Here is a 26,633-nt window from a genome sequence, read left to right as displayed (position 1 = left end):
ATGTCATTCATATTATATACAGTAATATGGGTATGTATGTCCTTCATATTATATACAGTAATATGGGTATGTATGTCCTTCATATTATATACAGTAATATGCCCATTTTTACTATTACTCATATCCCTCTGCGTTTTGTATCCTAATTCCCAGGTGTCCTATTGATGTCTCCTAGTCTCTCCACCTTCTCCTTCTTGGGTCCACTTATTGTCGTACAGCCATGGTGGCGCACAGCCTATCTCCTGATAGGACAGGGTACATGACACAAGCATCTAATTCGTTCTGCTGGGGCAACGCTATGATCGGCACACTCTTCTCTAACTTCCAACTCTCTAATTCAATGTTTATTAGTTTGGTTTCTCCTATTAATAAAAAAATGCATGTTTCTGGGCACACTTTGACCGATGTAATAAAAACATGAAAGTGATGACACGTGATAAATAAAATTGAAATGAACGAGGTGGTCTTAAGGTGTTAGTAGGTTGGACTTTGAAGTGACATTTCTTTCTTTTAACCAGATGCAATGTTCATCATACTCAAGTGGTTCTGCAAACCCGTAGAACCAAGTACAGACTGATCTTCTGAAGTTCTAGAAAAGTGCCAGACAGAACAACATGCGTTCTTGCACAAATATAAAACCAGTGCGGAGCCTTATTTTTTATAGTTGGTACAAGAGCCATAATTTCGTTACCATGCTTTATCTTATAGGACAATGATAACCTTCAATTACCGGTAAAGATATCTTAAAAAGGACAATCAGTTTTAAAAAAGTGAAGCAAAGTGTAGTATCCGTATTTAATACATTTAAAAATAAATACACAGAAAATAAAAGGAAAATAAAATATGTAAGCAATGTAAATTTAGCTATTTTATACTTGTTTTGTTCGACTGTTTTATTGCCTTCTGTGTCTGGATGGTTTACAAAAGACTTTCCCAGAAGGAAGATTTCCTTTATGCCGACTTATCTACATTTTAGACGAGAAATGGTTTGCTCGAACAAGGGACTTCTCTATTTCATTCACGGAACGGCAACCTGCAGGACAAGAAGAACGGTATTCAGGACAGCTATAATGAATGTTCCCACTAATTGTTAAGCTTTACTTAACCAAAGCTGAAATACATGCACTGAGTTTGATTGAGGCAAATGCATGCTAGAAAGTATGATGCATGCAATAAAGTAATAATCACAATATGCAAAAAAAAACACTGTTTGTCACTTAACTTTTTCACTGTCAATGATTACGGATCCACTTCATGGCCTGTCTTACACTTACACAGCTATTGACGTAGCTCCTATGTCACTTGGTATTTCTGAAAGCCGGATTGCACCCAGCTCACTTTAAATAGTGATTGGGTGTCGTCCTGAACCCCTCATCTCATAGAGATTGCTATCCCTGTGTGTCATAAGGGCAGGGCCATCTTAACAACAGTATGGGCCCCCGGGCAAAGCAGTGCACCGGGGCCCCTACATATATATATATATATATATATATATATATATATAGATGTATAGAGATGCAGATATAGATATATAGAGATAGAGATAGATAGATGTACTTGCTTAGTGACCCTTGAAGGTTTTTTTTGCAGGTTTTTTCTTTTGCAGAATTATTTATTCTAATTAAGAGCCCTGCCTATGGGGCCCCCTTGCCCATGGGGCCCCCGGGCACCTGCCCATCGTGCCCAATAGAAAAGATGGCCCTGCATAAGGGTGCCACAGATGATAGCCGGAAACACCAGTGACATCTTAATCACAGCTTCCTGCATGAGAGAGTATATAGAGATCTAGAGACCTAGGGGTATATTTACTAAACTGCGGGTTTGAAAAAGTGGAGATGTTGCGTATAGCATCCAATCAGATTCTAGCTGTCATTTTGTAGAATGCACTAAATAAATGAAAGCTAGAATCTGATTGGTTGCTATAGGCAACATCTCCACTTTTCCAAACCCGCAGTTTAGCAAATCTAGCCCCTAGATGTATATAACATCTGTATTGCATAATAATATAAGTATCAGGCGCAGCAGCCCCATCATACAGACAAATAGGTGTCTCTTATGAAGTGTCTGCAATCTGCACAGTATTCTGAGTCACATGTCTCTAAAGATACGTGTGATTCGGAATCCTATGTAAATTGCGGTCTTCCAGTTTCCTCCCACAGTCCAAACCAACTGGTAGGTTAACTGACTTCTTACTAGATTGGCCAGTGAGTGTGTTATCACAACTTATGCAAGCACAATGGAACTGGAAGCCTAGATTTGACCTCGGTGCCAGTATCAAAATAATAAGCAAATAAAAAAAAATCTCACACATCAACTATATAACGAATCATAATATTTTATTGTTTCTTTTAAACTTACATTAATAAACATTTTTTCTTTTTTTAAAAAAAATTAAAAAAAAAGAAAAATAATTTATTTCAAGGATAAATTATATTATTTAATGGTTCAGTTCTGGTGTTATACATTAGAAATAGGTTCCTACATATCATAGCTACACAGCTTAGACAAAGCAAAACCAAGCCTTATCAGTGGCAAATTCCCCTTTTCATCGGTAAAAGGGTTTTTGGCCCTGTGAACTTAAACCCTTTAGAGGCACAGATTCATGTAAATGAATCGGCAACCTCTGTTTGTACAGCATTGTTTCATCTATTGGTGCTATGAAATACAGGAAAATTATCCCAGGAGAAGTCCCATATCTAATAGCAGTTCCCTTGGGTGGACTACACTCCTTGGAAAGTTTTATTTTTCTAATGCCCATAATATCTAGATATTTTATATAGAATATCCAATCTGATTGATCTATACTGTAAATATAGTTTATTGCAGCTTGTGTAAATATAACGAAAATCAGTGTTCTATCTAGTAAGAGAGCAGTTTACAGTAATTAACAAAGAAAGGGTAGACTAATAAATAACTAGTGTACACAGTTGTTTATTAGCATTCTGGTAATTGAAGAGATTAAAAAATAACTTCAAAGAACTCACTTTCAACAAAGAGATTAAATAAAAAAAAAAATAACAAACCAGTTTGATGTCTGAATTGTTTAACATGTCAGTCATTACGTGAAGACTTTGGTTCAGTGTAAAACTGTTTCTTGAATGGTGTCAGGAAAGCCTGACACTTATGCCACAAATCCAGTTTTAATTAATCAGCCCAATAATAATGAGCGTTATATGTTGATCACCTATTCTAGGCACTGAAGGAATGCATTTCAAACTAATTAGGATGAAGCTCCTCTGGGGAAAAAAATGCATTTTTGGGCCTCATGTTATTTTACATTGAGCAGGATTTCTTACCGTAAACATAGAGCAACAAAGCCTTCATAAATAGAAGTTATTCACATGCTCACAGCTATTTGATGATAACTCTCTTAATCCCCACACAAGACCTGAGAAGGTACTTATTCTCCAACCTAGTAATTATGGATTGCATATCACTCCTGATGTGTCACTGGGCCTGATTCATTAAGGATCTTAACTTAAGAAACTTCTTATTTCATTCTCCTGGACAAAACCATTTTATAATGCAAGGGGTGCAAATTAGTATTCTGTTTTGCACATAAGTTAAATACTGACTGTTTTTTCATGTAGCACACAAATACTTAATAGCTTATTTGTACACTGAAATTTAAAGTTGATATTTGTGTGCTACATGAAAAAACAGTCAGTATTTAACTTATGTGCAAAACAGAATACTAATTTGCACCCCTTGCATTGTAACATGGTTTTGTCCAGGAGACTGAAATAAGAAGTTTCTTAAGTTAAGATCCTTAATGAATCAGGCCCCCGGTGCTTATCTTTGAAAAGGAGAGCTGCTATTTTTGCAACATAGATATAAATACGAACGCAGAGCCAAAAATCCACCTTGCAAATACGTTAGTCTTTCCTGACACCATTAAAGGAATAGTTTCACTCTAGACCAAACTCTTCATCTAATGATTCTAACATACTGTATGTTTATGGTCTGAACTTTTGCAATGCACGTTTTTTATTATGTGTGTATATAAGTGATCCAAACCCATATTCACACGCCTCCTCGATATAATTTAGCTGATAGAGTAGAGCAGATAAACATAAAGACAGGCAGACAGTTCCTGCACTCCTGGGCTGCTAGAATTTATAACATACTCTGCTTGAAGTAAAATCAACACACAGTATGTTATGCTGGACTTTAAACACGCCTGTATCTGAATGTAGGGCATGTGCTGATGTAGGAAACAAGCGGAATGCAGCAAGGCTCAGACGTTTCTTTGCAGTATATTGTTATGGAAATGTACATGTAGACTCATTTATACTAGACAGATAAGTCCAATGACCGGCAAAAAGGTTGCAGACAATATGATGACTTTTGCATTCTCCGTACTGGATAACGTAAAGGTCCTCAGAGCACATTACAGTGCACACATCATTCTCCGTACTGGAGAACATAAAGGTCCTCTTAGCACATTACAGTGCCCACATCATTCTCCGTACTGGAGAACGTAAAGGTCCTCAGAGCACATTACAGTGCACACATCATTCTCCATACTGGAGAACGTAAAGGTCCTCAGAGCACATTACAGTGCACACATCATTCTCCGTACTGGAGAACATAAAGGTCCTCTTAGCACATTACAGTGCACACATCATTCTCCGTACTGGAGAACGTAAAGGTCCTCTTAGCACATTACAGTGCACACATCATTCTCCGTACTGGAGAACATAAAGGTCCTCTTAGCACATTACAGTGCACACATCATTCTCCGTACTGGAGAACATAAAGGTCCTCAGAGCACATTACAGTGCACACATCATTCTCCGTACTGGAGAACATAAAGGTCCTCAGAGCACATTACAGTGCACACATCATTCTCCGTACTGGAGAACATAAAGGTCCTCAGAGCACATTACAGTGCACACATCATTCTCCGTACTGGAGAACATAAAGGTCCTCAGAGCACATTACAGTGCACACATCATTCTCCGTACTGGAGAACGTAAAGGTCCTCAGAGCACATTACAGTGCACACATCATTCTCCGTACTGGAGAACGTAAAGGTCCTCAGAGCACATTACAGTGCACACATCATTCTCCGTACTGGAGAACGTAAAGGTCCTCAGAGCACATAACAGTGCACACACTTCACTATACATCCCAATATTCTAGTGCACCTGTTATAGACAAGCCCCATAGCAATGTAGCCATGCACACTTCCCTGATTCAAGTTCATGGAAAGTTGGGAGGTTTTTTTGGCAATTTGTGAAAGGGATAAGAAGGGTGTCATTAGACAGCAGAATGATGAGTGCTAGCGCCTCAAGTAAGATTGAATTACTGAGGATCACTATCTTGGATTGTTTGTTTTTTTACTGATGAGTTAATAGTGGCAAACTGACACATTAAGAAAAAGTAATAGTGGCTCTAACCAGACATATTCTCAGTGGCAGAATGATGTGGGTGCAAGAGGTGTGGCTGCTACAGGGCCCCAAAGCCCTCATCCGTGGCCCCCGAGCACCCCCTGAAGCTCCCTCTCTACTCTTAAGAGAGCACAGTTGACTCCTCTTCTGAGCAGCACATGCACAGGGGGGGCTCACACTGGAACTCGTACATGCTCAGCATAGACCCCTCTCTATTCTTTTCATATGGTCTCACTCAACAAAGAGATAAACTAAGAAGATTTCTGAGCTACATTCCCTAAGACAATATGAAAATAAGTCACAATGGTTTACAGAGTGGTCTTTGGAATGCCTCAAATGCTGACCAGAACAACGTACCCCACACTGAGCAGGATGTTTTATATAATACAAGCCTATTTAAACTCTTAAAACGTACTCAATGTACCACTGACTCAAAGCCATTGCCCAGATATCTAATCACCTTTTGGAATTGCTTAATTCCATTTAATTTGTAAATTGTACCAGTCGCTTTCAAAAACATTTTGCCCATACTAAGCCATGGAATCATTCAAACTTTTTTAAATCATTAAAAGAAAAAATAATGAATATAAACAAATGTGTTAATATATTTATGTGTATTTAACAACTCTGAAGGTTTTTGTTACCTTTTAATTAACTTACATAGAATAAATGATTTTACGTACCTGCTAGAGCCATTGCCAGCTTAAATTCTTCCCTTAATATATCAAGAACTTCTTTCACACCATCTTCTCCCTTATATCGTTCAAAAACATTACATTATCAATTTACATCCACAGTTCCATTGTGGCATATGATTCATGTACACTAAACATGCATTTACTATATAGCTACCTGATAAGCCAAACCCCATATTACAGGCCGACCAATGAAAACTGCCCGGGCACCCAAGGCTAAAGCTTTCAGAACGTCTGTTCCTTTCCTCACTCCGCCATCTAGATAGACTTCCACCTTCCCGTCTACCGCTGCTACAATTTCCTGCAGCACATCGATCTGTAGAACAAACAAGATTTATACACTTTCTATTATAATTGCCCCACTTTCATAATATATAACAAGAAGACTTTATGTCTATAAATAAGGGGACTGAATCTACAGCAAAAAAGGAGTAAATGTTCTCCAGGACAAACCATGTTACAATGCAAGGGGTGCAAATTAGTTGTCTGTTTTTACATCTAGCACACAAATATTTAATAGCTTTATTTTTACACTGAAATTTAAAGTTGACCTAGGACATGCCCTAACCCAACTATAAATATGTCCCCACATTTTAAATTTACCTCCCCTCCAATGCAACATGGTTTTGCCCAGGTGCAATGTTACTCCTTTTTTATGCTTTGCTCTCCTTAATGACTCAGGCTCAAGGTGTGCAAGTTTCATAGCAATAAGTATTTCAACAGTTGTTGCCCAAACAAACTGGGTTTATCTGGTATTGTCTTGAATCTCCACTGAACTCTACAGGATCTCCTCATGTACAGATGGTTTTAACATTACCCATTATTCATTTATCTCTTTATCCATCTATATTTGTTTTGGGAGAGCTCCTAAAAAAATTTAACTGTCTGACAGGTCTGGTTGCAGACCGAGTGGGACCCAGGGTGTAAATGAAAAATCTATATTATGAACACCAAAAACATATGACCAAGTGCTCACAATAATAATAATAATATATAGGTCATTATTTTATGCTTAGGCGTTTGTAGGGTTTTTTACTAATGCATATTGAAATAATCAGTGTCTACTGAATGTCCGTCCTGGACTTTTTATGATTATATTTAAGGACATTTTCTATGACTATTCTAGTGCATGTTTTGCGCAGAGCAAAATTGTAAGCATTCATTTTGTTATAAGCAAATGGGTAATATTAGACAACTGATTTGGATGTGTCAGTGAGCTAATTTGCCCTATGGCAAACTGCTGTACTCAATGCAGTATATACTATTCATTTAAGAAGTAGTTTGATACACAGATATTTGGTACTTTAGTCAAATACGGCATCCTTATCATCTCACTTCTACAAGTTGTTAATACAGTGCATTCTTTTCAAAACAAGATTAACAAACAGGCAAAATCTGCTAATATTCTAGGGAGGAGCTATTCCTTATGTCTTCTCCTATACCCAGTAACCACATGGTCTGCTTGGCTCGTTCTCTACCTTTCATCGCTCCAAAATGTCTTTCATGGACAGGATTTCATTTTGCATTGTTTTCGGATTAATAATGTCCATGGTGTATCAAACAATAATAATCACTTAGGTGTTATAATCTGCAAAGTGTCTTCTTGTCAACTTGCAACTTTGGGGATTCTTATTCCATCTGAATGTATTTTAATTCAAGTAGAAGTTCAACTTTATTCTGAGAAGCATTTTTGCAGTTGATATAGTGTTCTGTCTGATACTGGTCTGGATGCATGTTCTGCATCCACAAAGACTGACCTCCTCAAGATCAAAGCCACTTGTGTATGCTGTAGGACCTCAGGATAAAACATTCACAGCTATCAATTTATTTTCAGGCATGTATTCAGACAGTCATTATTATTATTATTATTATCATTTATTTGTTAGGCGCCACAAGGTTTCCGCAGCACCGTACATAGTACAAACAGTAGACCGTACAGGGTGAAACAGTACAGAACAATAAACACAAAGTACCAATGCTTCAGAAACTCCGGGCAGACATATGGAGTAAAGACGGAGCAGAAAAACAAGTATGGCGACAGGAGGGGAGAGGGGCCCTGCTCATACAAGCTTACATCCTAAGGGAGGGTGGACAAAACAGGCACGAAAGGGCCGCTGATGCAAGGGGGAGAGAAATAGGGGACCAGGGGAGAGGGGGAGAACGAGCAGACTAGATAAGGGGTTAAGTGGATGGTTGGTAGGCTTTGAGGTACAGGTGAGTTTTGAGTGCCCGTTTGAAGGAGCACAGATTGGGAGCGAGACGGATGGAGCGAGGGAGGTCACTCTAGTGCAGGGGGGCAGCACGGGAGAAGTCTTGGATTCTGGAGTGGGAAGAGGTAATTAGAGTGGAGGAGAGGCGACGGTCATTGGCCGAGCGCAGGGAGCGGGCAAGAGTGTGAATGGTGAGGTGGTTAGAGATGTAGGAGGCAATAGACTGGGAGAGTCATTCAATGCAACTCATTAGAAGTCAATGGCATGTTTATATTGCTTGATCTAAATCTTTACTTTCTATCAGAGTTACCAGTTGCTTTCATCACACATAATTAGAAAATGATCAGTAGGTGACGGGTGAGAAAATGGCACATAAGTAAGAGGTACATAGACATGATGTTCTTCAAGCATATTTTTGCAGGTAAAAGAAGCCATTTCAATCTTATTTTAGCCAACCTTAAGCTGGTTACACATTATAGATTTTCCACATAATTAATGTGCTAATCACACGCTAAACGACTGTTAGGTCCGATATCCCATTAGTGTGTACGATCAAGTTATATTGTACCAAGGCACATCGTATCGTTTGATTTGATTTTATAAACTGACTAAAAAGCTCTATAAACGATGGAACGATGTTGTGACAATTCTGCACTGTTTACGCACTCACGACCAGCAGTGTAGTCAGATCTCTATGGAGTGAGCAGAGTCACAATCTTTTCAGCAGATGGTTTTGAGATGAAGATCACAGGTCTGAAGGTAAATTGTGCAATTGTGTACACATAGATCTGCGTGCTCATCGGGACTTTCAATCGTTGTTAAAATCATTACAGATATCTCATTGGGATAAATTTCCTGTAGTGTTTACCCAGCTTCAGCAAGGTGGTGACACTGTGTGTGAATTAGTAGATGTGGATTCGTACAAGTAAATGTACTATTAATCCTTGAGCCTTCCTTAATAAATGATTCTAGGAAGAGCATTATCCTTCCTATAACCCTAGCCTTTGCATGGATATTCAAATAAGAACAGGGGGTAAATGTATCAATGATCGGATTCTTCAACTCCGGCGAGATCGGCGTCTTCAGCGCTTAAATTTAAAGCGGCGCCGCTTTAAATTTAAGCGCTGAAGACGCCGATCTCGCCGGAGTTAAAGAATCCGGTCATTGATACATTTACCCCCAGATGTATTAATCACATGAGGCTAAATATATAACACATCTCCGACTGGATACATATATAAATATATATACCAAGGTAATCTATTAATGGTTCAGTAGTTACTTTATATATTATGTATAGGTTTTGTTTTTGTAATATGTGTCGGAGTTCCCAGAATATCTGGCATCCTGCACACATTAATGTAAATGTAACACTCACTGTAGCCGGAACGCCATCCAACTGCCGGGCACCATGATTAGACACCAGGATGCCACTAACACCACGTTTCACAGCTTCTTTAGCGTCATCAGCTGGAACAGAAAGAATATTGAAAGATCACTAGTCTGAAATAATACTTTGTATGACAATGTAATCTCAGCCTATTAAATTAATTAAGACGTTGCTTAGGTTGAAATGTACAGGTGACTTAGACACAGCAGTATTTATCATTGGCAGTGTGAATATGTCCTAAATTACTAAATACTCACACCTAACATCCAATTAATTACTTTAAAAGAAAAAATGAGAAATAAAATGAACATACCATTTCTATGCTGCTTCTTGTACAGTGCAGTTCTAGGCAAATCCCCAATTGGCCTGTATGATAGATACATCCAAGCCTGTACTCTAATTTGGGTGTGACTACCGTGGTAGCAGTGGTAGCAACTGTTATGGTGCCCCGTATCTGAGGGGGTTCATCAGGGCACCTCAGTTGTTGGGCCCCATATTGCTACCAAAACTCCATCCTTTCTCCTACTCATCTCCTTTGAGTCATTTGCTCCTTTGAGCTCCCTGCTGTGTGCCAATAACAATGAAAGGCATTTGAGGCCCCAGAATGCTGTGTATTTGAGCCAGCATTCTTGGGTTCCAAAATTACATTCTGCTCAAAGGTGATCTCCAATGTTCTCCTGATCTCTGAGCAGGAAGTACAGAGTGGCACACAGAGGAGCGAGCGGCCTACACCAAGAGGAGGCAGGCAGCCAGTTTTGTATGGTCAGTGAGGTTAGAGGTAGGAGTCGATTACTAAAATTTTTGGGAGCACTTTCAAAATTTTGCTACGGAGCCCACATATGTATAGTTACACCCCATAAAGTGATTAAAAAGCCACTATATTTGTACTGCAAGGAGCTGGGCCAAATATGCCACTCCATCTGCTACAAGATCTTTATATAATTTATGCTTTCCAATTTCCATTTTATGATGTCTTATAACAGCACATTATTAAATAGAATTACAATTTCAGACTTAAATGATAATAATCTAATAATAAACAACATGTCTGGTTACATCTTTACACACCTCTTAAAATGCCTTTGACTACAATGGGTAGAGAAGTTAGTCCTTTAAGCCACTCAATGTCATCCCACTTGATAGAGGCATCAATAGCTTGTGATACATAGACGGCCAACCCACTGTTATCCCCATAGCCTTTTTTTGATGAAAATGCCAGGTCTTCAGTTTCAAAATTTTTCATCCTTGAAAGAACACATTAATAATACAATAATACAACATAATATAATATATAAATACGTTATGATGAATTTAGCAGATGTATGCAAGTTTCTGCAAAAAAAGTTGGCATTATTTTTGTATCAAGTTTTTTTAAAAAAAAAACTTTATGCAACTTCCATTTCTTAACTGCTCCTAATTACGAAATTAAAATAAACAGAAAATATAAATCCTGCATTTTAAGCTCATGTATTCACTTAATTCCTTTGACAGTAAAGGTGGGCAAAGACACTGTGTGGCAGAAGACACAGTCATATAGCAATCATCTCGAATAAAATTTATAGCATGCAGTCAGATCATTATTAGGCATGTTGCTTGTTATGGTGTCAGGATTCGAACCCAGGGCTTCTGCCTCTGTGGACTGCTGCTCTAATGACTGAGCTATTCTGGCTGCTGGACAGTTTTTTGAGTTTATTCTGTGTTCTAGAGCAGTTCCTGTGATCTCCTGATGTTCCAGCATGCCTTAGCTCCACCCCTTGACTTCCTATAAAAGCCAGTTCCTGTCTTCAGTGTCTGATTATTCTGTCACGGTATGGAGACAGGATAGGAGCCCAGTGGCAGGGAGGAAGGCTGGCCAACAGGAGATTAGATAGTAAGAGAGGTCAGGCGTAGCCGGGTGCGGTACACAGTGAGGCGTGGAGGTCCAAAGGTTCAGGAGCAAGCGAAGTGGAGGGCAAGCCGAGGTCGGTACAGGAGTAGTTAATACTTGGAACCAGGAAGGGTAACAGGAGCAGGAGCTTGATCAAAGGCAAGGAGCACAATAATCAGGCACTGGAGACAGGAACTGGCTAGGCTTTTATAGGAAGTCAAGGGGTGAAGCTAAGGCATGCTGGAACATCAGGAGATCACAGGAACTGATCTACAACACAGAATAAAGGCAAAGAACTGTCCAGCAGCCAGAATAGCTCAGTCAGTAGAGCAGCAGTCCCTTGGGTTTGAAGCCTGACATATGGGCTCATTTACAGGTATTACAGACAGTGTTGCTGCGTGTATGGCCACCTCCGGGGTGTGACTGGAATGAGGCAACTTGGGGCAGCTGTATCAGTCAGAATGTGATGAGAGGAAGGAATATGCATGGAATTCATTTCAAAATGACAATAACAACTACAATTATTAATTCAGAAAGAAAGGGTGTGGTAACTATCTCACTGGTGTAATTGATTAGTGAAGTCAGCTACATACTTCAACAAAGGCTGCTCTAATGAATGCAAGTGAAAACAAAAATATACAAACTGCAGCACAAATGACCTTTTGTCACCTCATGCTTCTACTCTTGTGCAGATGAGCCTGTTGTACAGGGAAGTGCACGGGTCAGCGGGCCAAGATGGAGAAAACTGCAAGGGTGGAAAATGTTGCATCTATTGATGGGAAGAGCTGTGGTGATAGAAGTCTGTCTTGCTGAATGTGGGTTAATTGCACTTATACTCCTCATATTTTGCCCACTTGCAAACACTAGACTTAGTTTTGCAGGACAGGATTGTTAAAGTGTGGAAAAGTAATTCTTAAGGTGACATTCATTATTTAGCATTGTGCTACGAAGCCTTTTTTTCTCCATGTAATAGTACTGATTTTTTACATGCTCTCAGCCTTTACTTTCTAGGGACGCAATATGACTTGCAGACACTTTTTATATGGAAAAGAGTCTTTAAAAGAACATTAAATTATATTAAAAACTCAAAAATTCAAACAAACAAGTGAAATATGTCATGTCATAAAGATAGTTCACTGTCGTGATTAATTCGAGGCATGAGTAAGACTAAACCAGCAATATTTTAGGGGAACAACACAAAAACATTTAAACTAAGGGAAGGTGACATCCTGATGAATTTACAAAACAACGGGCATTCCTGTACCTAGCCCGCATTCAGTTAGGGACACCTTGTTCCATGTTGCTCCTTCCATCAGAAATAACCCACCATTGTTGACACCATCCGGAAATTCTACATTTTACCTTTCCCATAGAAACAGGAGCTCCCTATTATTAGTGAGACCCCTCCAGCCTGTGTAGCCTAAGCCTGGTTCCCATTTTAGCAGGAGGATCCCAAACACATTCCCCTGTTTTAGTGGAAACCACCCCAAACTATCCAGCACTGGTGCTGGTTAGGGATTTTAGGAAGTCTGTGCTGTTATTTTCTAAGATTACATAGTTATTTTTAACACTGAAAGACACAGCATTCATCATTATCAACTGGGAAATGTACGCATGCCTTGAACAGATGCAAAAATATATGTCTGAAAAACGAATGTATCTACAAAGACTCATCTCTAAGGAGTGTGCTTAACTTACATGTGTAATACCATATTACACTTAAAAAGAAAGTTCCTGATCTGCTTCTCCAGGAGGCAGCAAGTACAATATAAGATTAAATGTGAAAACAAGGTCGCCTGCATCTCCAGTACTGCAAAATGATTTTTTTGTTTCGCACATTTGGACTTACATTCAACTGTAAATAAGGCCCCGAGTGTACAGCTGTTGCCAGAAGCTGAATTGATTAATTTCCTCTGTAACACTCAATTTAGTGAACTAAACACATTGGTTGGTTTTTTGAGGTGATTTATGCCTTAACTAAGTACAATTTATTTTATTTTGAAACTCTTTAAAAAAAAGGTATGCAGTCTAAGTTACCCGATCACGACTTCATAACCAGTTTGGTTCATTAGTTGCTTTTTGATAATAAGACTTGTTTATTATAATAAATTATCTCATATATGACACAACATTGTAGGATATGTATTATTATTTCACATTTTTAAGCAATTTTGACAATACCTCAGATGAGGAGGGAGCTGGAACTTGTTGCGTACATCATCAAGTCTCCTGCCAAGGTAAGGAGTATCCACAGTTAAGAAGATTCCTTTGTAGCCCAATCGTTCCGCTCGCTGCACAAGTGACTTTGTTAGGCTGCGATCTTTGTAGATGTACAGCTGCATCAAACATAAGCTGCCTTCTGCGGCCTCTGCCACTTCTTCAATGGATGATGTGGCCCAAGAGCTCAGCATCATTCCAGTTCCAATAGATCTGCAAGCTACAATGTAAAACAATGGATCACTATCAGCTTCACTGTTGCAGTTGGTTGACCTATCAAGGAATATTCAGGGCTGATAAGATTGGAAAAGAAAGTCACAAAAATACACTCACCAAATTACAGAAGAGTTGACACCTTCAAGAGTGAATTGTGCTTTGACATCTCTAAAAGTGGAGTTTGTTTTGTACGAAGTAAATATTTTTAGGGTATATCTATATAATTGGGTTTAAACTAAATAATGCAAAAAAGCTTTTACGCACTACTGTGTTCAAAATCCGATGACTTCGGCAATATGATGTAGCAGATGGGGCCTTGATAACAGCAGAAGCTGCAGGAGCTGTAAGTCATATACACACTCTACTGAAGTACTTATGGATATAATAGGGTAGGGGAAATGTTTGCAAAATAGACCCTTTGTAAAAAAAAAAAAAAACCTTAAATCTGATTCCCAAGAATGCATATATCACCCCTTCTACCTCATTGCCCCATTGAAACAGATACTAAGCTGAGTAGGAGGATTTTAGTACAAATAATAGATTTTTTTAATACAATTTTGTATTGTCATTTTGCCTTACATATTATGTTAATTTTAAAGTTATTTCTAAATTAGTATAGCTTTAGGGGTCTATTTATGAACTTCCGAAGAGATGTTTTTATTTTATGCAGTTTTCAGGGGATTTCAGCATTTTAAAGTAACATGCCTATTTATTATTAAAGGATATCTGCTGTGGTCCCAACATCTTCAATCACATAGATTTCTATGGGGACTGCAAAAATGCCCTACTTATCAAGCGAAATTTGGAGCTTGACCCAGACAGTTAACACCACCTGAAGATGCTGATGACACCCAAATCTACCTCTCTTCTCTTGTGCTTTCCCCTTCCATCCTCAACAAGATGTCCCGTTGTCTCTCTGCCAATTACTCCTGGATGTCCCAACATTTCCTCAAATTCAATATGGCCAATTCTGAACTCATAATCCCCAAAAGACTCCTCCCCTCCCACCCGCTTCATCACTGTTGGTCCTACCATCATCTCCTCTTCATCCCAAGTTCGATGCCTGAGGGTCACCGTTGACTCCTTCCTCTCCTTCACCCCTCACATTCAATCCCTTGCCCAATCCTGCCGTTTCCATCTCTGCAATATAGCCCGGATCAGACCTTTACTCTCCTCTGAGGCCACCAAAACTCTCATCCATTCTCTGATCATCTCCCGCCTTGATTACTACAACCTGTTTTTCATTGGTCTTCCCCGTACCCATCTCGCTCCTATTCGGTCCATACTAAATGTTGCAGGGCGACTTATCTACCTCTCCCGCTGGTCTTCATCTGCCTCCCCTCTCTCAAGCCCTACTCTGGCTCCCACTCCTCTTAAAACTCCTAACTCTTACTTATAAAACCCTCTCTAAATCCACTGCTCCAGATCTCATCAATCTCACCTCCACTTATACTCCTCGCCTTTTACGGTCTTTCAATGACCGCCGCCTCACCTCCCATCTGGTCACCACCTCTCATTCCCGCATTCAAGACTTCTCCTGTGCTGCCCCACTTCTCTGGAACAATCTCTCCTCCTCTTTCATGCTTTCCCCTGCGTGTTAAAATTCCAAATGCTCCTTCAAAACCCATGTTTAGGTTAACCTACCCTTCCACCACCTAAACCTGCCCTCCTCCAACCCTCTTCTTTATCCTTTTACTCCTGAGTTTCTTTCCCCTCAGTGTTCTTATCCCTCACCCCATCTTGCCACTCTTTGTCACCTGTCAGTCTCCCCCGCACTCTTAGATTATAAGCTCCCTTCAGCAGGGCCCTCTTTTCTCGTGTCCTCTGCCTTTAGTTTACCTTTACCTTCGTCCCCCTGTCTTTTGTCTCCATTTTATCACTCTCCAGTTCTCCTCTTCTCCTATGCCTCGGCTTCCCCATCTCTGCCCTGATCCCGTAGGTGGTGCCTTCACTACTGGGCACAGGCTCAACCCCTCACTCACTCCCCTCCTCCCTCTTCCATTTCATTTATACACTGAAACCCACTTTTACCTCTTTGCCCTATGCACCTTTCTGCTTAGTGGGTACTTATACTTATTGTCCTTTGTTTAAACTTATTGCACTTTGCTTTTACTGCACTTTTCTTTTGTACTACCCTGTATGCCATGTATTGTTACCCTGTACCGTTATCCCATGCTCTATGTACGGTGCTGCAACCCTTTGTGGTGCCTCATAAATAGAAGATTAATATAAATAAATATATATATATATATATATATATATATATATATATATATATATATATATATATATATATATATATATATATATATATATAATTAGCCATTCTATCCTATGGGGAGAGCATCGCAGGAAAGGGATCTTCGGATCCCTCCCTATTAGGCTTTGTGTTCCTCCCCTCCTTCCCATAGTAAAGTGTAAAAAGGCCCATAAGAACCTGTAGGAAAAGTGATCATGATTGCGATAACTTTACTGTAGACTATTTGATGGGACAGGCTTCTATCGGAGCCACTGTCCCAGCTGAAGAATGTTCATAAACATATATGCTAAGTCAATTATTGTAATTGCGATAAGACATGATAATTAATGTGAAAAAAATACAATTGGTAATAAACAGATCCCTCAAAACCATATTGTCTTTCACTTTTGAGAATATAACCAAATAAATATATAAATTATAATTGTATTGTTATATGTCCCTGGTAGTCTGGGGTTCCTAGACAAATGCCACACTTGTCTATAGTGTAATCATAGAACAAAGAACAGAACCATATCCTCTATCATACATGATACATAATTGTGGGGGGAACTGTTTTACCTCTCACAGTCGCTACTTCTCCATCAGGGTGCGCCATTCGCTGCATTGCAGTTGCTCCCACACAAATCGGCATGCTGACTTTCTGTCCCAGTATGGTTGTTGATAGATCAGTGACAGAAACGTCTCTTAGAACACGAGGGTACAACCTCCATCTGTCAACAATAGCATTTAATAAAGCTTTATACATCAGATCTATAGGGTTTATTTTCACATTGTTTGTCTGTAAGTAGGCAACATTTTCAAGACAATTCAATTCTCACTTCTCAGAACCTCCATTTTCATGGCAGCCATGCCTGACTTTTGTTCTGCCAACCTTCTCCCATCTGCTACATTTGTCTGTATAAAAGCCTTCCCTCCTACCTCCTCAGATCCGTCTCGCCCGTTGCCTGCTCCCTCCTAGCCCACCTCTTCAATTTATCCCTCTCATCTGGAATTTTCCCTCTTCCTTCAAAGGTGCTATAGTCTCGCCTATTCTTAAAAAAGTGAATCTTAATCCCACCAACCTGTCCAATTACCGCCCTATCTCTCTCCTCTAAACTGTTTGAGTGGCTAGTCTACAGCCATCTCACTAACCACCTCACCGACAACTCACTCCTCGATCCTCTCCAATCTGGATTCTACCCCCACCACTACACAGAAACCGCCCTACCTAAAATCACAAACGACCTTTTATCTGCCAAATCTAAAGGCCTCTACTCCCTCCTCCTCCTCCTAGACCTTTCTGCAGCCTTCGATACAGTTGATCACCCTTTCCTGTTTGATACTCTTCACCTCTTTGGCCTTTCTGATACTGTCCTTGCTTTGTTCACTTCCTATCTGTCTAACTCCTCCTTCTCTGTCTCTTCCTCTGGCTCCTCCTGTGCCTTCTCGCCCTTTCCCGTAGGAGTCCCTCAGGGCTCCATCCTTGGCCTTCTGCTCTTTTCTTTGTATACCTCTTCACTGGGTGATCTTATCAGCTCCTTCGGCCTCCAGTACCACCTCTATGTTGATGACACCCAAATCTACCTCTCTTCTCCTGTCCTCTCCCCTTCCATCCTCAAAAAAGGTGTCCTGCTTCTTCTCTGTCTCAATATTTCCTCAAACTCAATATGGCCAAATCTGAACTCATAATTTCCCCCCTAGAAACTCCTCCCCTCCCGCCCCCTCAATCACCATTGGTTCTACAATCATCACCTATTCACCCCAATTCGTTGTCTGGGGGTCACCTTTGACTCTTCCCTCTCCTTAACCCCTCACATTCAATCCCTTGCCCAATTCTGCCAATTCCAGCTTCGTAATATAGCTTGGATCAGACCTTTTCTCTCCACTGATGCCACCAAAACTCTCATCCACTCTCTTATTATCTCCCGCCTGGACTACTGCAACCTCCTCCTTACTGGCCTCCCTCGCACCTGTCTAGCTCCTCTTCAGTCCATAATGAATGCCGCAGACCGACTTATCTTCCTCTCTTGCCGGTACTCATCTACCCCCCCCCCCTCTGTCAAGCTCTACACTGGCCTCCTCAAACTCCTCACCCTCACCTACAAAGCCATCTCTAACTCCACTGCTCCTAATCTCTCCAACCTTATCTCCACTCATACTCCTTCTTGCCCTCTACGGTCTTCCAACGACTGCCACCTCACCTCCCATCTGATCACCACCTCTCATACCCCGCATTCAAGATTTCTCCCGTGCTTCCCCCCTTCTCTGGAACGATCTCCTCCAGTCCATCAGGCTTTCCCCCAGTCTGCCTAACTTCAAACGCTCCCTCAAAACCCATCTGTTCAGATTTGCCTATCCTTCCTCCATCTGACCCTGCCCTCCTACAACCCTCTTCACTATCATTCTACACCTACCATATGTTACCACCCGCTCATTCCTCCGCCGCTACCTCTTACTCACATTCACCTCTTCCTTTGAGTTCTCGTCCCTTTAACTTATCTTCCCTCTCTGTGTCTTTATTTCCCCTCACCCTTAGAGTGTAAGCTCCCATAAGAAGGGCCCTCTATCCTCTTGTCCTTTTCCTCCTGTTTACCATGCCCCCCTCTCCCCTTCTTTTCTCCTTTTCATCACTCATCCCCTGCTGCTGTTCCTTATCTTCTTATTTGCCTTTGCTTCTTCATCTTGGTACTAATTCTGTTAGTACTCCCCTCCTCCCTCCCTTCTTCCTCTATCTGTGCACTGGTAGTCACTTTTACCTCTTTGCCTGCGCACCCGCTCCCTGCTGAGTTGTCATTTTTGTGTTTTGCACCTTTTTGTACTTTTTTGCAATTGTGTACTGCCCGTATGTCGCGTACTGTTACCCTGTACTGTTGTCTCACGCTCTATGTACGGCACAGTGGACCCTTTGTGGCGCCTCATAAGCCAACGATAATAGAAATAATAATAATAAAAGCAGCTGGAAATAATACAGAGGAGCTAGCACGACAATGGGACAGTCAAAGCAGTGCAGTATAGAAAAATGTACAATATCCAGGGACTGGCTGGGCTGGGGAGCAGAGGGATTCTGCCCCCTGGGCCAGTCCCATAGTGGATTACCTTAGGCTGAGCCACCCGGGCTAACTGCATTTTTTTTTATTTAAAATGTTCCTAATAGGCTGCTGAGCTATGTCTCACCCCCAAGCTAAAATTTGCCAGCCAGCCCTTGCCAGTATCCCAAAAGATACATACAGAAAACAACTCAAAACACATCATAAAAAAAAGCAAAACTTTTACTACATAAATTATGCATGTCTCTATGTTTAGTGCATGCAGCTAAACACTTCTATCAAAACCACAAGCAACTGCAGGCAATGCGAATAATCCAGAGTGGTAGTGAAATATCCCAAGCACACTAGACACTGAGATTGATAGAAAATAGTAAAAATAGTATACTCTATCAGGCAATTATTTACTTGTGCCCCCAGCACACTTATGGCACAAAATAGTGCCATAAGTAAACATAGGAGATATATATTGTGATAATATTAGTGGTGATCTCCAGTACATAAGCCCTCACAAATCCAGTAGTGACTCCCAGCCGATGTATATTGTGAATTTGTGACAATATTATTAGTGACCACTCAGCACATACTGTGACAATATTAATAGTGAGTCCCAGCGAGGGGAGGGCTACAAAATTTTAGCACGCTGGGCAAGACTCGATTAAGCTGCCTATTAGGAATATTTTAAAGGAAAAAAATGCAGGTGGCCTAGTGAGCCAGCCCAAGGTAGCCAACTATGGGTCTGGCCCGGGGGAAAATGCCCCCCAGCCCAGCCTGTCCCTGGTTCTAGCACATATTGTGACAGTACTAGTAGTTTACTCCCAGCACATATTGTGACAATGCTAATAGTGACAACATATAAGTGTAACAAGACTTGTTTAATATCAAAACAAGATAAGTTATACAGTTTTTCATTTTTCATGGTATAACTCTGTCCTTAATACTAAAAAACACAGATTTTGCACATTTGAAAACCCCCAGAAATAACAGACAGAAAATGTCCACAAAATAAATATTGAAACCCAGTGTATATTATAACTTACCTTGAAAACGCTGCTACATTCTCTGCTAGGGTCTGCTGATTTTCTGCCCCTGATCGATAATAATCAAACACTGATTTTTTGAGAAAGCGTTTTGCATGGTGCTCAAAATCATCCACTGTTATTAGCTTTCCAGACATTTCAAATTAGTGACTCTTGGGAGCCAGCCAGCCGTACTAATGGTCACTTGGTATTGGCTTCCTAGCTTTTTAAAAGTGGTACATAGATAATAAATAACAAATTCAACATTGTGTTTGAGTGACCTGAGATTGTTATCTCTGTAAATGTATAAACACAGGTTTGTATATACACTGATTTCAGATTGGACTTTCTCCTTCAGTCAACACTGGGATGTTTAAACTTTAGAAAACTGGCCAGTGACTCTTCAGTCACTGCTTGAAATGTGAAGATAAATATATAAAATATATTGAGACACTAAAATAAAATCAGTAAAATTAGGTCTATTTTTTAAATGAAAAACATATGTTTAGCCTTGTTTATCACTTTGGACCTGTATAAAAAAAAAAGTATAATAAAGTTACTTTTGTGACATAATGAAAGTCTATTTGTAGGCTGTGTGCCTATTTGTATGGGATTGTATATGTATGTGGTATGTGCACAGTGCAATAAGGAGCTTGTAGATTTTGCATAGGACATGGAGTTTTTCAAATTCCAAACTGAGTAGGCAGGGTAGAGATGGCACATACATTATATGGTCAAAAGTATTTGGCCACACCTGCTAATTATTGAATTGAGGCATTTCAGTCAGACCCGTTGCCAGAGGTGTATAAAATCAAGAACTTAGCCATGCAGTCTCCATTTACAAACATTTGTGATAAAAAAATGGGTCGTTCTGAAGAGCTCAGTGACTTCAACCATGGTACTGTGATAGGATGCCACCTTTGCAATAACATGGTTTGTGAAATTCCATCACTGCTGGATATTCCACAGTCAACTGTAAGTGATATTATTAGAAAGTGGAAAAGTTTAGGAACAACAGCAACTGAGCCACAAAGCGGAAGACCACATAAAATCACAGAGCAGGATCAACGACTGCTAAGGTACATGGTGCGTAAAAGTCGCCGAATCTCTGCTGATTACATAGCTGAAGATTTCTGAACTTTCACTGGCATTAATATAAGCACAAAAACTGTGCGGTGGGAGCTTAATGGAATAGGTTTCCATGGCCGAGCAGCTGCATGCAAGCCTCACATCACCAAGACCAATGCCAAGCGTCGAATGGAGTGGTGGAAAACATACAGACACTGGACTGTGGAGCAGTGAAATCGTGTTCTGGAGAGTGACGAATCCTGCTTTTCTGTTTGGCAGTCAGATGGGAGAGTCTGGGTTTGGCGGATGCCGGGAGAATGTTACCTGTCTGACTGCAACATGCCAACTGTGAAGATTGGTGGAGGAGGGATAATGGTATGGGGCTGTTTTTCAGAGTTTGGGCTAGGTGCCTTATCTCCAGTGAAGGGCAATCTTATTGCTTCTGTGGGGGACTCACCTGGGTCCTTGCATCCTGGTGAGTCCCTCCAGTGTCCTCCTGGGATGACAGTGGTAAATTGCACCCGACTCGCCTCTGTTACAAGTTTGGACTGGATGGGGAGCCAATCACGGCTCTTTGACTGTCAATTTTAAAATTTGCCACCGCGGCGAGCTAACTCAGACTCGCCGCGTTGTTTAGGTGTGTCACGAAGTTGGCGCATGACGTAGACATGTCAGCAGGTTTATAAGCTGCTGCACCCCGTCATTTTGGGCAGTTCATCGGCGGAGCAAGAAGAGAGTGGTTGTCAGGAGCTGCACAAAGACGCCAAAGAAGACTCCAAGATCGACCGGAAAGAAGAATAAAGATGGCGCGCTCAAGAGGAGAAGGAAGAGTACATTGGAGGCTGGTGGAGAACAGCTGCAGGGAGCCCTTGTAAGGGCTGAGAGCTACCCTGTTTGGGCGACGACAGGATCAAGCACAGAGGCCCGAAGACGTCGGCGGTGAATCCGGGAAACAGCGGCAGAGGAAGAAGCTACGCTGAGGTGGACAGCGGTCCCCCAAGGACATGTAGGGCCCTACTGGGCACCCCATTTCCAGGACTCCCGCCCGACACCTTCTTCTCTCAACAGGCATTAGGCCCAAGGCTCATATCGGGCATTAGGCTTGAGTGGCAGATAGGACTGCGCGATCTTAGGTTCAGGGCACAAGGCCCTTCTACTTTGGTTCAGTAGGGCACAAGGCGTTGGTAGGATAGGACAAGAAAGAATCAGGCCCCTGTAGTTTATTGTAGTTCTGTAAGTTGGGGTGCAAGGCCTTTGTAGTTGTGTAAGTTGGGACACAAGGCCCTTGAAGTTCTATTAGTTGGGGCACAGGTCCTTAAGTGTGACTATAGGCCAGGCCATTTAGAAGAGGGGTACAAGACCCTTGGTAGGTAGAGGGACATTAGGTTCCTATTGATAGCAGGGTAGTAGACCCTTATATAGCCATAATAGGGCCCTAGGCTCTGGATAGTATAGAAGGGCGTTAGGCCCTACGTAGTTCTTTGGTAGTCTGTAAGAGTGGCATATAAGTCCCCTCTAACCGTTCCGGAAGAGCACCTAAAGTTCTGAGACTCAAGAAGGTGGGCCCAAAGGCTGGGGCCCAGGTTGCGGGCAGATGCCTGCGGAGCAGCTGTGTACTAATGGACCTGAGTGATCTAAGCTGGGTGAGTGACAGCAGGTAGGGAGTGTTCATAGTTATCCCTCAGGATCAGTTAGTACCTGGGGTGTCCTAAGAGGGTATTGTAGTTTGTGCAATCTTAATGCTTAAGCATACCAAGTAATTTTGGACAATGCTATGCATTAAAGTTTGTGACAACAGTTTGGGGAAGGCCCTTTTCTATTCCAACATGACTGTGCCCCAGTGCACAAAGCAAGGACTACAAAGACATGGTTTGATGAGTTCAGTGTAAAATAACTTGACTGGCCCACACAGAGCCCTGACCTCAACCCCATCGAACACCTTTGGGATGAACTGGAACCGAGATTGCGAGCCACGCCTTCTCGTCCAACATCAGTGCCCGACCACATAAATGCTCTACAAAATGAATGGGCACCAATTCCGACAAAAGCACTACCAACATCTTGTGGAAGTCCTTCCAAGAAGAGAAGCTGTTATCGTTGCAAAAGGGGGACCAACTCAATATTAAAGGAAAATTATTTGAATACAATGTCATTACAGTCCCTATTGGTATAATGGTCAATTGTCCGAACACTTTTGTCCATATAGTGCATATAAAGGCTTTCTTGTTTTTCTGTGGGGTTATATGGCTTTTAGGATATGCAAATAACCAGAAAGCCAAAGTTTTAATTAAGTTCATTGCTCTACCAACCAGTGACAGGCAGTGTCAATCAGATATTTTTTCCAGTACCCAGGCACTTCAGCGACTGGCAGTGTCACTTTTGTGGCTGAACTGCCCCAACAACATAAAATAATATGGATTTTGAGCGGACTTTGGACTCAATTTGCCCATCATCCTCATCAGTGTCAGCACTGATGTCAACATAATCATCACCCAATAAAACAGTGTCAGATTATATAACGTAACACATTTTTATGTAATGAAATATAACATTAATTAAACTGTACCATTATGCAACTATTCTTGGATACAATTTACTGTTTTTCCACTTAACGTAAAGTCTAACAGCATTGCATTCTTTAATGTGCGTGAATATCAAAGCTGTTCCTGAAGTAATAAGACAGTCATGAATGTGGAAACCAACACTGCTCATGCATAATAAAATTAATTGCAATTTTCAATGTACCACCTTTACTTGTAGTGTCTTATGAGTGAACCCACCAGCCCCCTGTGCTATGCACCTTACACCAAGTTGTGCCCGTCTGATAGAAAGCACATAGGGCCTGTGTCAGTCACCGATCCCGCATCGCATCTAGGGAGCTGGGACAGCTGCCTGTCACTTCCGGCTGAGGGAGCTCTGTTGTTAGGCAACTGAGAAGCAGTCTCCCCCAGCCGCCCGAGCGCCGTCCATGCCGTTGCTAGCCAATGGGATGCTAGTTTCGGATCTCGGTCAGCGGTCTGTGATGTCATTGACCGCCGACCTATCAGTTTCTGGGCTCCACTATTTAAACCTGACTCTGGCACCATTATTTCTCCTGTTTTGACCCGATTTGTTCTGTGACTACTCTCCTGGATCCTGCTTCTAGTTGTATGCTCTTTTGGTTTGACCTCGGCTTCTCTGACTATTCTTTTGGATCTCCCTCGGTACTTCATTGTGTTGTTGGCTTGACCCGGCTTGACCTGACCACCCTCATCACTACTACACTTGTGACTGTCCTGTAGGACCGTGACCTGCACGCCTCTTGCAACAAAGTCCAAACCTCCTTGCGGGGGTCCCTGGCCAACACCAGGTGTGCGTTAGACTCCGCACCTCCCGGTACAGTTGAGCTAATATCAGTTAGTAGCTCCATCCAGCTCACAGTTCTGACAGCCTGATTCATTAAGGAACGTGAATGCAGAACATGCCATATTTTGTGTAAAATCACTTTGTGTATACCAATAAACCAATCATACGCCTGAGAACGCAGCAATGTCCTATTCCTCTATGAGCACAAACAGGGCTGGATTAAGGGAATGGAGGCCCCTGGGCTAAGGGGGCCTCCATTCCCCCATGAGGTTTCCCCCCCTGTGATCTGAGCTGCCCGCTTCCCCCGTGATCCGAGCTGATGATGATGCGAGCTGCCCATCCGTCCCCCCAGAACTTACCTCCTTCCCCGGCGCGCTGTACGCTCTTTACTGAGGAGATCTCGTGAGATTGAGACTCACGAGATCTCCTCAGTAAGGAGACTACAGCGCACCAGGGAAGGACCGCAGTGAAAGTGCTCAGCAGCACTGATCGCCCCCGCCCCCGACTGATCAATACTGCTGCTGAGCACTTTCAAGGGCCCCCTGGATGCCATAGGCCCCTGGGCTGTAGCCCAGTTAGCCCTATGGTTAATCCGGCCCTGAGCACAAATGACCCTTACTACAGCCTACAGTTTCAGGGGCAGACCGGGGGAGGGAATGGGCGTAAGTACGTAATCAATGTACAGTAAGAGCGTGCCAAGCTCCAGCACACACACAGCGCTCAATTCAAGCTTTAAGGATCTTAAAGGTACATGTTTTTCTGCTGTATCATTTGCACCAACTACAGGTCAGGTGAAAGTGCCCAGTGATAGTGATGATGGTCGCGTATGCCTGCTAGAACATGTCCAATCTGGAGCAATTGTAAAGAAAATGCATGTTGTGTACAGTAGACATTAAGAACATCCTAATACATGTATTTTATGAGGAGAGGAACAAAAAAACTTTTTTGTGTTTTGACTTTATTTTTAACAGGTGACATTAATTGAAATTTTTATTCTGTGCGCTCTATTGTGACTTTATATTCCACGTATGTATTGGACGTATCCTGCAGTGTGTTGTCTGTTAGAGAAGAACGGATCTAGACCCGTATTCATCAACAGAAGTATCTTTACATTCGCTCCTTGCTGAGTACGGCCATCCATATGCCCGATTTATGTGCGTTTTTAAAAAAAATGCACAATGCATTAGTTTTCCGTGCCTTAATGATTTAGGCCCTTTATATGTATTTATCACTTAACATATATGCAGCCGTAATGTTCACCCATCAACAAGAATGATAAGATTGTGATGTTTTGGGATTGGCCTGGTCTGGTTATAGTAAATTGTATAAGTAACTGTGGACCAATTTTATGGTGAGTTTTATAATACTTTCATACTCCTTGGTTTTGAAAAAACATTTTTTGTTAAAAAGTAAATAATATAGTATTGCCAGTGGTGCACGCAGGGGGGGGGGGGGGTTTCTGGGTCTCCAGAACCCCCCTCTCTCCGCTAACTAAGTGGCCACCATAGTGGCACTGTCCTATACAGCAGCCGCGGCGCTGTCAAAGAAGCGTCCGCGGCGGTGCTGTATTGTATACAGCACCGCCGCGGACGCTTCTTTGTCAGCGCCGCGGCTGCTGTATAGGACAGCGCTGCTCTCGCGTGGTTTTTTTTTGTCGGGGGGGGGTAATCCTGCGTGCGCCCCTGATTGCATTCTATTAAAGTTGACCTTGTTGATTGAATGTAATTGTATTTTAATAAATAGTCATCAACTTATCTGTAAATGTTTTTCACTAATTCAATCCCACAATTGTCATCTGTGTCCAAACACCTGGGAAGAAGTCAAACAAAGGTTCCCACTAATCCTTTAGTATACTGATGGTTGTAAATGCCACAAAAATTAGTTTGCATATAATAACTTCTGAACAAAGTAAACGACGGCTGGAGCTGCA

The 26,633-nt window shown here is 41.5% G+C and overlaps 1 protein-coding gene across 2 annotated transcripts; it reads right to left on the bottom strand.

Annotated features, from left to right (window-relative positions):
- Window positions 1-781: 781 nt before the first annotated feature.
- HAO1 (hydroxyacid oxidase 1) lies at window positions 782-20,526 on the bottom strand. 2 transcript variants are annotated; one of them, XM_075200737.1, is made up of 8 exons: window positions 20,312-20,525; window positions 16,807-16,958; window positions 13,737-13,992; window positions 10,757-10,932; window positions 9,677-9,768; window positions 6,246-6,404; window positions 6,077-6,146; window positions 782-1,033 (listed from the first exon to the last, which is right to left on the bottom strand). In XM_075200737.1, the coding sequence occupies exons 1-8, from the start codon at window positions 20,446-20,448 to the stop codon at window positions 966-968; spliced, it is 1,110 nt and encodes a 369-aa protein (XP_075056838.1). In that variant the 5' UTR covers window positions 20,449-20,525; the 3' UTR covers window positions 782-965. The 2 variants fall into 2 exon arrangements, with proteins under 2 accessions (XP_075056838.1, XP_075056839.1); XM_075200738.1 differs by lacking the exon at window positions 6,077-6,146 and having other exon boundaries at window positions 20,312-20,526.
- Window positions 20,527-26,633: the final 6,107 nt, after the last annotated feature.

This window comes from Mixophyes fleayi, chromosome 3 (assembly GCF_038048845.1).
Source record: "Mixophyes fleayi isolate aMixFle1 chromosome 3, aMixFle1.hap1, whole genome shotgun sequence".
NCBI classification, from domain to species: Eukaryota; Metazoa; Chordata; class Amphibia; order Anura; family Limnodynastidae; genus Mixophyes; species Mixophyes fleayi.
This window is presented reverse-complemented; position numbering and strand designations above follow the sequence as displayed.

Bases quoted from the DNA above. Each gene is read 5' to 3' on its own strand.
- HAO1 (XM_075200737.1), bottom strand. From the start codon at position 20,448: ATGTCTGGAAAGCTAATAACAGTGGATGATTTTGAGCACCATGCAAAA. The intron at 16,959-20,311 runs GTAAGTTATAAT...TATTGTTGACAG, and splicing joins AATGTAGCAGCGTTTTCAAG to ATGGAGGTTGTACCCTCGTG. The intron at 1,034-6,076 runs GTACGTAAAATC...CTTGTCCTGCAG, and splicing joins GCTGGCAATGGCTCTAGCAG to GTTGCCGTTCCGTGAATGAA.